The following is a 15,687-nucleotide window of genomic DNA, read 5'->3' as shown; positions in this document are numbered from 1 at the left end:
TGAAATGAAATGAAATGAAATGTTACAAAGATGCTTAGAGGACATAGATTTAATTGACTTCCCAAACTATTTGGGAAACCTAGTAATATGAGGAACTGGAGCGATAGCATAGATGATAGCATAGTGGGTAGGGCGTTTGCCTTGCACGCGGCCTTCCTGGGTTTGATTCCTCCACCTCCTCTCGAAGAGCCCAGCAAGCTACTGAGAGTATCCCACCTGCATGGCAGAGATGAAGCTACCCGTGGGTATTCGATATGCCAAAAACAGTAACAAGTCTCACAATGGAGACATTACTGGTGCCTGCTCAAGCAAATCGATGAACAACGGGAGGACAGTGCTACAGTGCTATTGTGGTTAGAGTCTACCAGTCCTGGTGTATCTTAAATAACTCGTCATATATTCTTATACTGTATGAAATGTATGGTTTTCTCCCCCGCCTATGTTACAAGCTGTTCAGAGGACACGGATTTAATTGACTTTCTAAACTATTTGGGCAACCTACTTTCGTTATATGAGATAACCATGTCATGTTGGAAACATTAAAATATCTGAATATATCTATCCTAGTAGTCTCCTGATCACTCAAGTCTGTTTTCACTTAGACATGTAACTCCCGGAGCAGTCTACTATGCAAAATGTCTCATATGCTGTCATGTATCCATGAACACTGCTCAGTATCAGCCATGTACCATACACCCTAAGCAGTGAACCAGACAAGTACAGTTCTTCCCCTGACATCCCACCTTCTCTGGCAGAAAGACAACCTTTAGACATTTCTACCAGGGACCCATCACAGTTGCATTTGGTGCCACAAAGGGCGAAGGATTCCCTTTGCGGCTGGGAGACCTGCTACACATCTCCCCATTTTTCCATGCATCCACTAAGGCGGCACTCACTTAGCCTGAAGGAGCTGTTCTGATTTCCAGTGGGAAATGCCAGAGAGAATGCTGAGACTGATCGTTGGCATATTCACCCGAGGTCTCAGGCTCCAGTGAGATGAAGGGGAAAAAAACAGCTTAAAGAGAACCTGAAAACATTCGGGGCAAAGTTCCACCAGTGCAACATTGCTGGGCAATGGTGTTGGAATAGTGCAGCTCTATTCCTGAGCAACAGCGAGATGGCAGATGATGCTCTTGTAGCTAAACAAGGCCCCCAAACAAGCAAAAGGGGAAGACACCCCAGTGCGGTACCATCTTTGTAAAATCTTATCACACCGAAGGTTGTGTGTTCACGGGCTCACTGGATGGCTCTTTCTCACCGCCTGCGTTCGGTGCTCTTGAGTCCTGTGTGTGGCCTGGATCAGGACGGCTATTCTTTCTCTCAAGCTTGAGTCCCTCTCACTCTGACTCTCTATTCTCCGAGCTTACAGTCTTAGTTTATATAGCAATCACGTAAGGCGGTGACATAAAGGTGGGTTGAATATTGACAAATCAACAAAGAGAGGTAATACAACTCCTCCAGGAGATTAACTCAAGGATATAATCTCATCTAAAGAGATTACTCCAGATTACTAGGAGATCAGTTCAAGGGTGGGATCCCATAAAGGGTATGTTCTTCCCTCAGTTAGTAATCTACTTCAATAGTTATAATAAATCTACTTCTAATATTTCTAGCAATGTCATTCTGTATGAGCACAGTAAGAGATATAAACTTTGGTTCTTCCTGAGAACATCTCACTATACATTCCGCAGTCCTCAGGCTAGGTTAATCTTCCTAGCTCTAACAGGGTCCTAGTCTCGTTGTTACTTACTTTGGATCATGACAGCATTTGTCCATGATCATGCCCTCAACTTATAGTTGAGTATCATGGCGCTTTGGCCTGGCCCATTTCGATGCCAGGGTAGCTCACAGCTTGCCCTAGGTCCATTCAGTCCATTGTCGGGACCCTGCTTTTGGGGTGCTAAGAACTAAGGGCAACTGAGTCAAGAAAGCAGATGTCCAGGAGTAAATATTATTCGGAGTCAATCAACTCCCAAGTTACAAAGCATAATATTAACTGTCTTCCTGTGTCCACACAGAAAGGACACTGCTTACAATACAAGTTCAGTGTCCTTAGATGGGTGTGACCTGATAAACCTAAGCTACCTGAGGAAGGACAAAAGAGTGTTATCCTACAATCTTGACCCTTGTAAGGGGTGAAAACCAGCAGTTCTTTTACACCCTAATTTTCTCCCTATTGGTGTCCTGACTTTTGATACGTTTCAAGTTGTGAGTAACCAGCTACCAGAGTTTTAAAAGATGAGACCAAACAAAATCAAAACTTGGTTTATCAAAACAAAACAGAACAAAGACCCCACAGCTTTTCCAGCCAGGAAATTCTACGGTGCCGAGAATGAGTATATCACTGAAATCAAGTTTTCCAGCGCTCTGCCTGAGAACAGATAAATACAAGCGACCCTCTTCTTCAGAAAAGTCTTCTGCACTTGAAGCCTCCCTCCTGGAAAGCCTGACAGTTACATATCAATTTGAATTTATATTAAAAAATTAAAAGCTCAATTGTTTTACCCGAGAAAAGATCGTGAAACCCACAGGTATTTTTTTATTGAAAAAGAAGCCTGGTGTCTCTAAAGGCCGGGCAGCGCCGAAGGGCTGGCCATGTCGGAATCGTGCATGTCCACACCTGTGCCGCAAGGCTGCCCACCCACTCATCATACACCGAGCCGCACTTTCTGAACCTCCATGGGCTGCAGTCAGAAAGGGTTACCCCCAGCCCTGGAACAGCCAACTTCTGCTTCTCTTGGAAACGAGGCGGATGTGCGTGACCATGACCAACCCTGCACGCCAGGGTCTCCTACTGGAGGTGGACATCAGGGCAGGCTGCCTGCTTTCCCCAAACAGGCTGACAACTCCCACTCCGGCCCCCTCAGGGCGCTGATGCCCCTATTTTGTCGCCTGAGTGGCCGGACTGTCCAGTATTTCTATCTTGCCTTTCCCACAGTGGGACTGAGGGAGCTTGATGTTGTCGATGGTGACCTCAGGGGATGGGGCGTCCTCTTCGTCCTCGGATTCGGAGCTGTCCAGCGAGTTCTCTTCGGAGCTGTCCTCTTCTTTGGAATCAGGACTCATCTCGAACAAGGCCACATCCTATAGAACAAGCACCATGTGGGTATTTCAGGAAGGTCCCCGACTAGCTGCAAAACTGCCTGGGGAGCCCCAGAATGTTTCAGCACGAGAGATTGTCTTTATCCTGTCCCACTGCCAGCGCTGACCTGGACAGGTCGCATTTACGGCACTCAGGAAGGGCGTCCCGAACCCTTGTTCTCCATCTCCGGAGTCTACCTGACACTGCCTGTTCCCCATCCATTTGGCAAGTGTCAGTCTGGACCATGAGCACCCACTCAAGGTCAAGAGTGGGGACAGTGGGGGGAAGGCATCTGTCGTGCATGCAGTCAACTCCAGGCCGACCCCCTTGTGATCCCCGGGCAAAGTCAGCCCTGAGCACCAGCAGGTGAGGCCCCCCCAAACCAAAGAATAAAAAAATGATTCCCTTGGATATGAGGAGATATATGTAGAGGACATACGTGCACACCTGTATATGCAATAACACATGCTTGTAGGTGACAGGAAGACCCTGAGTGAAGATCAGAATGGGCAGGGAAAGGTCAGGAGCGGGGCCAAGTGGGGAGTGACCATGAAGGTCCGTCCTCCATCCGGGACCGGGGGCTGCCCTCCGCGGGAATAGCAGCAGGGTCTGGGGTTCTGTATGAACTCGGTACCAGCACTTACACTGCCGGCAATGCTATCCAACACAAGCATACAACAGGATCCCCGAGCAGGGAGCCCAGATTAAGAGGCAATGTTCACATGTGGCTTATGTAATCTGTCATTCTGGTAGCACTGCAGCACTGTTCTCCCATTGTTCATCGATTTGCTTGAGCGGGACCAGTAACGTCTCCATTGTGAGACTTCTTGCTACTGTGATTGGCATATCGAATACGTCACAGGGAGCTTGCCAGGCTTTGCTGTGCCGGCGAGATACTCTTAGTAACTTGCTGGGCTCTCTGAGAAGGGCAGAGGAATTGAACCCGGCTCAGCTGGGCCAGCCGTGCGCAAGGCAAACACCCTACCGCTGTGCTATCCCATCATTCTGGTAAAACACATTATTTTGGTAGTGGGAGGGGGCACACCCAGTAGTGCTCAGGACTTTAACTCTTGGGTCTGTGCTCAAAGATCACTCCCGGTGGGGCTTGGGGGGCCAGGTGTGATACCAGGGATCGAACCTGGGTCAGCCTCGTGCCAGGCAAGCACCCTGCCTGCGGCACTATCTCTCCGGTCCCTATTTTTGTCCTCTTCATGGGTCAGGCTCACTACATCTTTCTGCCTTGTTCTGTTTTGGGGTTGCATCCTCCTGTGCTTGGAAGCCGTAGATGCTACCAGGGGAAAGAAGCCAGGACCAGCACTTCTTGGTGCCCCCATGACAACAAACAGTGAGGCCCTTACTTCATGAAACGAAATGAAAAACCAAGCCAAGTTACCATCTGGATGACTTTCCCCAGAGTCCCATCAATCTTCTCAATATTGAAATGGTCGGGCGGTGCAGTGGTCATGTCTTTCCTCAGCTTTTCGTTGGCCTTAGCCATCTGCGGGAGGAAGCTCTGTACTTGGTCCAACACTACGGAAAGAGAGTGCGGTTTTTAGGAGTATCCTGCTAAACTCCAACTTTATCATTCAAATTTAAGGATCTATCAAATTCCTCCCATTTAAAAAAAAAATTAAATTCCCTCCTCTTGTGGATTCAAAAGCAATAGCACAACATGAGGGGGCAATTATTTCTCAATGTTTTCTTATTATTTTACTTATCCCCAGAACTGTCCTTTCTATTATCTGGGCACACAATAAGCATTATCTGAACAAGGAACTAAGAAAGCACACCCAACTTTTTGGATCAGACCAAAGAGATTTTTTTGCTGTTCTGTTTTTTTGGGGGGTGGCAGGGTGTGTGTGTGATGCTCAGGGGTTACTCCTGGCTCTGCACACAAGAGATTACTTCTGGCAGTGCCGGTGGGACTATATGGGGTGCGAGATCAAACCCAGGTCAGCTGTATGCAAGGTAAGCATCCTACCCATTCTACCATTGTACTGTCTCTCTGGCCTCAACTGAAAAGATGAAGAGAACTCCTGCCGTACCTCTCAATGTCTGCATTACCCAGGCCTGTCAATGAAGTAAAGACTGTTATCACCTGCCCAATAGCTGTTCCCCTTTCTTCTTCGAGACGGAAGGGGAGGGGGACAGACCCGCCAATGCTCAGGGCTTACGCCTGGCACTGTACTCAGGGATCATTCCTGGTGGGGCTCAGGGGACCATCTGGGGTGCCAGGGATCCACTCACTGCAGGATCTCTCCAGCCTCCCCTCCGTTCTCTTAAGGGTTCTCTGACACCCGCCCCCTCCAATCCTCCTCCAGGTGCCAAGGACAAAACCCAATTGTGTAGGAACAGAAACAACTGATAGAAATCAAGCAGAACACGTGTGGCCATTAAACTCATACCTGGCTAGTGGGAACACAAATTATATACCCCAGAAGGAAAAGAGTTTGGTAATTTCTTCTTTATTTAAAAAAAAAAAAAAATATATATATATATATATATATATATTCATTCTGGGGCCAGAGAGATTGTACAGTGGGTAGGGCGCTCACTTGTGCATGGCAAATCTGGGCTTTTTTCCTAGCATGAATGAACCTAAGCCCTACCAGGAGTCAGTCAGTCAGTGTCACACACACACACACACACACACACACACACACACACACACCTTCTATGTAACCCAGCAATTCCACTCCTAGATATGTATCCTTCCCTACCAGGAGTCAGTCAGTGTCTCACACACACACACACACACACACATACACACCTTCTATGTAACCCAGCAATTCCACTCCTAGATATGTATCCTTCCCAGCCAGTATCCCCTTTAAAAAAAACCCGTTCCCACACAAAAGCTCACATATGAACAGAGACCAGGCAGTGGTTTTAGAATTAGTACACACTCTGGTTAAGTTACCCTCTCCTCTCAAAATACTTATATATTTTACCTCACAGCTGAACTACTCTCATTCACATTGTTTTCACTGAATTTGTCTTTTTTTGCCTTTTTTTAAAGAGTATCTTACATAGAAGCCACGTGTTACATGAAAGAGTCAAGGAAGTAAAAGAGAATAAAGCAATGTTTTCACCCAAATGCAGACTATGAATGACTGAAACAAATGAAGTAGAAAGGAAAACCCCTTAAAGCCGGTGAAAAGTGTGCTGGAGAGGGAGCGGCTGAGGAACAGGCAGAGGGATGGCAGGGAAACACTGGTGGGTGCGGGGAATCCCATAGGTAGGTGTGGAATGTTTTCAAATCAAAAGATGAAGATAACTCACACCTGTGTATTAGCACTGGGACCCAAGGCCCAGATGGCACAGGAAGAGCACTTGCCTTACACTTGTGTGGTTCAGGCTTGATAGAAAGAGACAAATAGACTGACACTGACTCTCTCTCTCTCTCTCTCTCCAGTCATCTCAATTTTATTGCAGAAGTTAACAGCAACTGTTCTGTATTACAAAAATCCATCCCACAATATTTTTTTTTTTTGCTTTTTGGGTCACACCCAGTGATGCACAGGGGTTACTCCTGGCTCTGCACTCAGGAGTTACTCCTGGCGGTGCTCAGGGGACCATATGAGATGCTAGGAATCGAACCCGGGTCGGCTGCGTGCAAGGCAAATGCCCTACCCGCTGTGAGGAGGAATTCCTCAAGCCAGACAGCATCGAGCACAAGACGGTCTCTGTCCCTGACCCAGAGAGGCACCCGGCGGGGTTCCCAGAGGCCAGTTGCCCACGACCTGCTGAGTCAGACACACAAGCTGCCAGGGAATAGCCGCTGAGGTCAGCGGACGGGCCAGGAGAGGGACCCCTGGGAGCCGGCGGGAGAGGTGAGGGCACTCACGGGGGCTCCGCTCGATTCGAACTGTTTGAAGAGTGGAATTCTTTTCGGACTTAGGCTTGGAGTTGATGAGCAGCTTGTCCCATATACCTGAAAACGCAGACACGCCTTTTTTAGAGTCAAGAAATCTGAGGGAGCAGGGGGAGCCCACCAGCAATCTCCCCTGGACCTCCCCCCCGTCTCCACATCCTCAGGACATTCCCAGAGAGGGGTGCAAGGGTAAGGAGAGAGGGAAGAGGAAACCTAGGAAATGTACACTGGTGAAGGAACAGGCGTTGGGATATTATATGACTGAAACCCAATCATAAACAACCCTGTAACTGTATCGGACTGTGATTCAATTGAGAGAGAGAGAGAGAGAGAGAGAGAGAGAGAGACAGAGACAGAGATATTTTTTTCAGAAAGCCTCCAAGCCCTGTTTAACCAGGCTCCCTTCTTAGCCAGCCTCAAGTGTCTGGGTCACTAGCCCCAAGACACACCAAGCTGCACCTTTCAGGATCGAAAGCCACTAGCAACAAGTGTGGGGTCCTGTCAGGACAGATGAGAGGACCGAGTCCAGCAGTGGTTGAGTGAAGCTAGAAATAGTTTTCATCTGCAAACGTATTTAAAAAATGACCTCAGACTCTGCTTCATTTCTAAAACCCGCTGGCTGAGACCAGTCGCCTCCCTCACCCCAGACCTTTTGTGTCTCCTCATTCTCAGCTCAAAGCAACCTGACTCTCCAGAGCTCAGATGACAGGACTCGCCTTCCCAAACTCAAGGCTCTGCACATTCCACGACACTCTGCTACAAAAATGCTGCTCACTTGCAAAGCAGAGCTCAACAAATGTTGGTGGCTGACCACTTACTGGAGAAGTGTAAAGAAAAGGGGAGTGTGGGGCCGGAGAAATTATACACCCCAGAAGGAAAAGAGTTTGGCAATTTCTTCTTTATAAAAAAAATAATATTCATTCTGGGGCCAGAGAGATAGTACAGCAGGTAAGGTGCTTGCCCTTCCAACTGGCTGACCAGGGTTTGATCCCTGGCACCCCATAAAGTTCCTAGAGCAACAACACCAGGAGTGATTCCTGAGCACAGAGCCAGAGGACAGAAGCTCAGTAACCCCTGAGCATTGCCATGTATGCTGTTCCCCCCAAAGAAAGAAAGAAGAGAGAAGGAAGGAAGTGTATGCCTTGCAATAATGAGAGCTGGGTTCAATCCCTGGCATTACAAAACAAATTTTAATTAAAAAAAATTAAGAATACTGGGGCTGGAGCAATAGCACAGCGGGTAGGGCATTTGCCTTGCACATGGCTGGCCCCGGGTTCATTTCCCAGCATCCCATATGGTCCCCTGAGTACCGTCAGAGTCATTCCTGGGTGTAGGGGCAGGAGTAAACCCTGTGCATCACCAGGTGTGACCCAAGAAAAAAAACAAACCCAAAACAAAACAAAAACCTCTTAGACTGCCTTTAATGATCTCACTGGTAGAATGGCCACAGCCAAGGAAAAGGTTGGTGAAATTAAAGATATGGGGGCTGGAGTGATAGCACAGCAGGGAGGGCATTTGCCTTGCATGTGGCCGACTTGGGTTCGATTCCCAGCATCCCATATGGTCCCCTGAGCACCGCCAGGGGTAATTCCTGAGTAACTCCTGTACATCGCCGGTGTGACCCAAAAAGCCAAAAAAAAAAAAAAGAAGAAAAAGAAAAAAAAAGAAATTAAAGATATGATAAAAAACAAAAAAACTGATGGGGCTGGAGAGATAGCACAGCGGGTAGGGCATTTGCCTTGCACGTGGCTGACCCAGGTTCGATTCCCAGCATCCCATATGGTCCCCCGAACACTGCCAGGAGTAATTCCTGAGTGCATGAGCCAGGAGTAACCCCTGTGCATCGCCAGTTGTGACCCCCCCCAAAAAAAATAACTCTCAGAAAAATAATCATAAGAGCCAAAGAAAGAAAAGTGAGGTTATATGAATTCAAAACCTGGGTGGTGGGGAGGTTTTTTTGTTTTGTTCTGGAGGTACAACCGGCAATGCTCAGGGCTTACTCCTGGCTCTGCACCCAGGGATCACTCCCAGGGGTGCTCAGGGGTTCAATGAGATGCCGGGGATCGCATCTGAGTCAGATGAGCAAGACAAGTGCCCTACTCACCTGCATTATGTCCCCAGTCCCTCCAAATGTGGCTTTAACCACGTTGCAGTCACCTGCCTTCCAGCAAGTCGCTGAGCTACACTGCTAAACGATGTGGCTCAGTTTCCTCAACTATGAAAAAGGAGGGAAAACACACCCTTCCCCACGCAGCAAGGCTGAATGCAGTTCTTAGCGCCTAAGCACTGCAGAGCAGAGCACCAGAGTTGGCTCTTCCAACCCCTCTGCCTGCCCCTTATCCTCACACAACACTTTTCTCCTAGCTAACATCTCCAGAGGCTGTGTCCAGTCCTCTGGCATGCCTGAGAAGAATTCTGCAGGTTCCAGGGGCTGCAGAGATCTTAGAGCGGGGAAGCAGTTTTGCAAGTGGCCCACCTGGGTTTCATCCCCTGCACCCCATATGGGTCCTCTAACATCCCCCACCAAAAGTGATCCGTGGGCGCAGTGCCAGGAGTAAGCCCCGGGCACCACCGCACCGCGGGGAGGGTTCGAAGGTGGGGTGGGGTAATTCCAAAACAAACGGACAGAATTAGAATTCTATAGGTTCCAGAGGTTCACCTTCATTTCCCAGGGGGCGAGAAAAGAGAGTGTAGGGGGTGGAAACGGATCTCAAGTCCCACCAGTCTTCAGGGCACTGCCCTTCCCAGGCACACGCGCTTACAATCTGCTCCAGGATCTGAAATCCAATGTCCAGGTCCCTGCTGCCCCTCAACAACAGAGGTGGTTCTGCGGGCATGTGGGGGGCAATCTGCCCCCCCAGCCCCCCGAAAGCCCCCTCCCCAAGGCCCACCCTTAGGGGAGGGGTCTTCCCGGGCCTTGGGGACGGTCGGCAGTGCGCAGGACAGAAGAACATGTCGCGTCCGCCCCTCCACCACCCCACAGGGCTCCCCTGCAGCTGCCAGCCCTGTGTCCCCTCGGGGATGGTGCCAGGCCTGGACAGGGGGACCCCGGCGCCCCACGTGCGCGCCCTCCGCCGCCTCCCCCCGCCAGGCACCTGCGCCGCCGCTCCCTGCAGTCAGCAGTTCCTGGGACACCGAGACCCTCGCGCAGTCCCGGGCGGCCGGAGAGCAGCTCGCGGGATCCCGGGGGTCGCCGTGCACCTCCATGCCGCGGCACGCTGCAAGGCCAGCCCCCTCCAGCCGGAAGCAGGAAGAAGTGCTAGGACAGGGGGCGGGCCCAGAGCTTCTATTGGAGGAGATGCGGCGGGGGCGGGGCAAAGGGCGGGGCGAGGGAGAGGGCGACACCTAGCGGAAGTGCGAGGCTATTTCTGCGGCTTGGGAAGAGAGAAGAGAACCAGTTCAAGTGTGGGGTGTGATGCAGCGGTGTTGGGGACCTTGGGAAGTGGAGGTAGGTACCCTGGTGATGGCTGTTGTGCTGGAGTTATGGGCTCGAGGAACCATTATTAGGAGCATTATTAGAAGCAGTATTGCAAACCACAGAATCTCCATAAAATTTTTAAAATAAAATTTAGTTATGATAAAAAAAATTGAGTTCTCTCCCTCCCTCCCTCTGTCTCTGTCTCTCTGTCTCTGTCTCTGTCTCTGTGTCTCTTTCTCCCTCCCTACTTTTGGGCATTGTGATTTGCAAGACAGATACTGAACGGGATGTCTATTCCTTTACCTCCGCTTCACACACTGTTCTTCTCCAGCACAATCACTCCCTGCTATTATTGGCATACTGGTCCCTTCTCTATCTTACTTACCCTCCACCCCACGCATTCTTGTGGTTGAGCCTAACCACTGACCGGTCCTCCTAGCCCCTGTTTTCCCTGGCCATGGATATTAGTATTCTAATATATATATATATTTTTTATAGCCCACAAATGAATGTAGTCGTTCTATATATGACTCTCTCCTTCTGACTGATTTCACTCTGCATGATAATCTCCAAGTCCATCCATTTATAGGCAAATTTTAAGACTTCATTTTTTTTCTAACAGCTGTATTATTCCGTAGTGTACATGTGTCGTTACATCGTTTCTTTATCCATTTGTATGGCAGGCAAGCCAGGGAGGGGAGGGTGATGGGAGGGAAACTGGGGACACTGGTGCTGGGAAGTGTACACTGGTGGAAGATGGGTGTTGGAACACTGTATGACTGAAACCTAATCATGAACAGCTTTGTAAGATTCTATCTCACTGTGATTCAATGATTTAAAAAAAATCTTAAAAAAAGAAAAAGTGCACTCTCAGACCAGCAAATAGCACCAGATTCTGGCGAAAGATATCCGAACATGAACAAGGCACTACAGAACTGTTCTCTTCTTTGTTTTCACAATTATTTAATTGTGGTAAAAAAAAACATAGTTTATTCACATTGCTGTGATTTCGAAAATGCGTTCATCTCCCTAGTTTGAAACTCGCTGTCTACAGAACATTTATTCCACAACCACCATTTTATTTTCATGAGAGTTTGAGGACTTATCTGTGTGTCATGCAATGGCTGTCTTTTTTTTTTCTATCGGGCTTATTTGAATTAGCAAAATGTCTTTAAAGTTAATCCATATTGTAGAAGGACCTCAGCAATTGCATTTTGGAAAACCAGATTGCATTTTGTGCCTCAGGGTCATGAGTTTACCACCTAGTAAGGAAACCATGCCACACCCCAAGGGCGTGGACATAAACTCCCAGACATCTGACTGCAGATAATAAGGATGATCCAAGGGAATGTAACAAGATGTGTTCACCGCTCTGGTTCACTCCTATACCCTCCGCTTGCTGGCTTGAGGCCGTGAGAATGCACCTGGCAGGGGGCACCCAGGCATGCAGGCAGGCACCCAGGCACGTAGGCAGGAGGGCACTGTTGTCCGTTGTTCATCGATTTGCTCAAGTGGGCACCAGTAATATCTCCATTGTGATACTTGTTACTGTTTTTGGCATATCAAATATGCCACGGGGAGCTTGCCAGACTCTGCCATGTGGACGGGATAGTCTCAGTAGCTTGTTGGGCTCTCCAAGAGGGATGGAGGAATCAAACCCGGGTTGGCCATGTGCAAGGCAAACGCCCTACCCGCTGTGCTATCGCTTCAGCTCAGGCAGGAGGCATTGGGCTTAAAAACCTCTTATGGAGGGCGATCAGGGTTCCAAGTCTCTTAGGCTTGTGAACCCTCAGCGCTGAATCCCTTGTATGAGTGTGTATTGGTGTGTGAATAAAACCTTGAAAAATCTGTCCCGTCTCTGTGTGTCTCAGTCAGTGGCTGGGCTCAGGCTTGTGGTCACTTAACTTCTGGAGGTGCCACTGAGATCTCTGACCCTTGCTGCTCCCGCAACTGAACGATTCTTCTTTGTGCCTCTGTAACTTGGTGAGCGCGCTCACTCACTTCTGGTCTCTGACCTCTTTTGTCTGTCTCTGATTTCTGACTTCTGTCACTTGGTTTGAGAGGAGGCAGGAGTCCCATGGCTCTGGCTCTGTTATCTGGGTAGGCTCTAACTCATGTTTCTGTGGCACTGTCAAGGTTTATGGAGATTTGCTCCCATGAACTCCCGTGAACAGTGGCAACCAGGTGGCAGTGTGGCAGGGGGAGGGCGCGGGGGATTATACCTGTACTCAGATGCCAAGGTACCTTCAGGTCCTAAGGGGGTCCAGCCAGGCAAGCAGCTGAGTGCTGCCTATCCATATTCGTGGTCTCTGTTTTCAGCACCTAAGTGAGTGCACTCAGTTGGTTGGTGTTTGTGGTTCGTCTGAGACAGGGCTGAGTCCAGGTTAATAGGCTAAACAGTCTGAAACAGGGTTGAGACTTGTCGGGAAGACTTGGATGTGGCCGCGATTACTGAAAGGCAGGTTGCCAGGAGACGGCCTTGGCAGCCAGGGGATGTTCTGGGCTTTTGGCGGTTGAAAGCCAACTTGCGTTTTCCCTCTGTTTGGCAACCTTTCATTCTTCTCGGTGCTCTTCTCGTGTTTCTGGAAGACACTCGGTTTGATCCCTTCCAGAGCAAGGGGCAGTCCATCTGCCAAGGGACCCATTCTCTGGAAGAGATGATGTGCCATCGGTCAGTATGGGACCAAAAGGCCGGGAGCCTCAGTGCCACTGTTGACTGTTTCACTCTCCATACGTTTTGTGAGTTAGAGTGACCCTCATTCGGTGTGGCTTGGCCTAGCAGGGAACTGTGGAGCTTAATTTGTGTCATGTAGTGAGACAGGTGGTGTTTGGGGAATGGCGGGGAACTGGACACCTTGATCAGGTCCCTTATATTAGCATCTGGTTTGATAGTGTTGCATCATGTCCCTCCTGGTTGAAGCCTTTCTGTCCCACAATGTCACCTCAGCAGCCACCAGTTGTGTTATTATGCCTGGCATTACCTGCATTGGTGACCTTGAAGCTCAAGAGAGACCCTGCCCCCCTCAACCCCCTCCTCAGCTGAGGCAAGTGAGAGCTGAGAATGGTGACGGAACAGAGTCTTAGGCTGGTTACAGTTTTGAAGTTAGGAAGTTGATATCTAAGAGTTAAAAGTTCTGGGGTCTCAATGCTAGGACTGCGGGGGAGGGTGTTTGCCTTGCATGCAGCTGACCCGGGTTCAATTCCCCAGCATCCTGTATGGTCCCGCAAGCACTTCCAGGAGTAATTCCTGAGTGCAGAGCTAGGAGGAACCCCTGAGTATTGCTGGGTGTAACTCAAAATGCAAGGGGAAAAAAAGAGTTAAAAGTTCTGACCGCTTTTCGAATAGAGAATACCCAGAAAACAAAATATGTATTTGTGGTAAAAAGGGATTTAAGGTTTAAAACATTCCGGCAGAAGAATTTTATCTCAAGGAAATGAAAGGAAAGAGGAGATAAAACTAGAAGGAAGGTTTGACCTTCAAACTAAGGTAAACATAGACAATCTAAAACTTTGTTCCCTTTCTCTATAGTATGTTATTTTTCAAGGATTGTTTAAAGATATAAGCTTAAACTGCATGTGTGATTTTTTGAAAAGAAAAGGGGAAACATTGAAGTTAAAGTCATTTTAAAAATGCAAAATGCAGTCCATTGGAAGTGATGGAATGGGCAAAGATTGAAGGAAAATGTAGGTAAATGATATGCATGAATCTTGGTGAGTGTTGTAACCCTTTTTATCCATAGGTGTTTTCCTAGGATTCAGAATTCTATGTTATAAGATCCTTAATTGTGAGCATTGGAAACGTTTTGAATACCTATAGGACTGATGTAATGCTTTTGAAAGAGTACTGCTGAGTTCAGTCTAGTCATGCTAAGTGAGGTAATGGTTAGCAACTTGTTTCCAAATTTCTTGGAAGCCTGAGCTCTATTAAGTTCAGTAAAATAAGGAGGTTAAAACCTGTGAGATGTGACTATAAGGAAAGAATATAGATATGTATATTAAGTAAGAAATCTAATTGATGGAGATATCATTAGCAGGGAGCAGGGGGCTGGAAAGGAAGGGAATTCTGTTAAAATGAACTGGTTTTGAAATTAAATGAAGGAAAGTTACAGAACAAAATGAATATAAAGAATGTGTAGAAGGTTTGAGATTGTGTAGAAGGTTTGAGGTTGTGTTTTAAGGAATCAAACGTATTGTTATAAAAGACTCCTTGAATTATGTATGTGGAATTGTTCTAGTATCCAGACTTCTGTTACAGTGCTTGTAGAGAATTGAAAATCAAGGTTTTCAGGTGTAGCACTGTAGCACTGTCCTCCCATTGTTCATCGATTTGCTCAAGAGGACCCAGTAATGTCTCCATTGTGAGACGTGTTGTTACTGTTTTTGGCATATTGCTTGCCAGGCTTTGCTGTGTGGCCGAGATACTCTCCTAGCTTGCCAGGCTCTCTGAGAGGGACGGAGGAATCAAACTCGGGTCGGCAGAGTTAGCTGCTTGCTAGGCAAACGCCCTACCCGCTGTGCTATCGCTACTTAAGGTTTTCAACATGAAGCTAAATAAATTAGACATGATGTTGTTAAACTGTATATTCTCTCTCTACAGAACTTAAATGCTTCTCTTGACTAGGACCCACAACAAATGGGTATATTGCATCTGATTGTGAGTAAAGTGAAGTATTTGCTTTTCTCCTCTTTGTACCTTGAGTACGTTTTTTGATGCTTCATGGCACTATGTTCCTTTCGATAAATCCAGATAGAAAGTATTTCCTCTTTGTAATAGGGTCAACCCTCATGCAGACAGGAAAACCGGCTATGGGAACCCAGAGCCATCTTTCAGAGAAATAGTCAAAGGGATTGGTGTAAATGAGAGGAGCAAGTATTTAACAGGTGCTGTTACCAGTACCCTGCAGACCTCAGGGGGACCCTAGAGGCAGTCCGGCTCAAGGAAGCACTGGACATTATCTCTGCTGTGGAAAGCAAAGAATCTGCAGATATGCAATGACTGACCCAACCTAGGTCCTACATTCAATGTCAAGAAAAACCTGGAAACCAGGACCTCTGCCAGCCCTGAAGAAAGGATGGGAAGGACTCCTTTCTGTCAAGACATTGCTACAAACGAGAGAGGTCCAAGTCTCCCTCCAGCTCATCCTGCAGGCTTCAGGCCACCTCCCGTTCATCCTGGGGCCTGAGCTTCCCGTCTTCCCAGATGTTAAGCCTAGGTAACTCTGAGGTAACAGATAAATATTAACGCTGCTATTGGTGTGTTTCCGGTTCTGTCTTTAGCCAACCCCCAGGACCTCTCAGTCAATAACTGGGTAT

The 15,687-nt window shown here is 48.0% G+C and overlaps 1 protein-coding gene across 1 annotated transcript; it reads right to left on the bottom strand.

Annotated features, from left to right (window-relative positions):
* Positions 1-2,249: 2,249 nt before the first annotated feature.
* NOPCHAP1 (NOP protein chaperone 1) lies at positions 2,250-10,187 on the bottom strand. Its single transcript, XM_056117697.1, has 4 exons — positions 10,052-10,187; positions 6,930-7,016; positions 4,476-4,612; positions 2,250-3,084 (listed from the first exon to the last, which is right to left on the bottom strand). Exons 1-4 carry the CDS (start codon positions 10,161-10,163, stop codon positions 2,881-2,883), a joined length of 540 nt encoding a protein of 179 aa, XP_055973672.1. The 5' UTR covers positions 10,164-10,187; the 3' UTR covers positions 2,250-2,880.
* Between the last annotated feature and the right edge of the window lie 5,500 nt (positions 10,188-15,687).

The sequence above is a fragment of the Sorex fumeus genome, unplaced genomic scaffold, assembly GCF_029834395.1.
Source record: "Sorex fumeus unplaced genomic scaffold, SorFum_2.1 ptg000003l, whole genome shotgun sequence".
NCBI lineage: Eukaryota > Metazoa > Chordata > Mammalia > Eulipotyphla > Soricidae > Sorex > Sorex fumeus.
The sequence above is the reverse complement of the archived record's forward strand: the minus strand, read 5'-3'. Positions and strand labels throughout refer to the sequence as shown.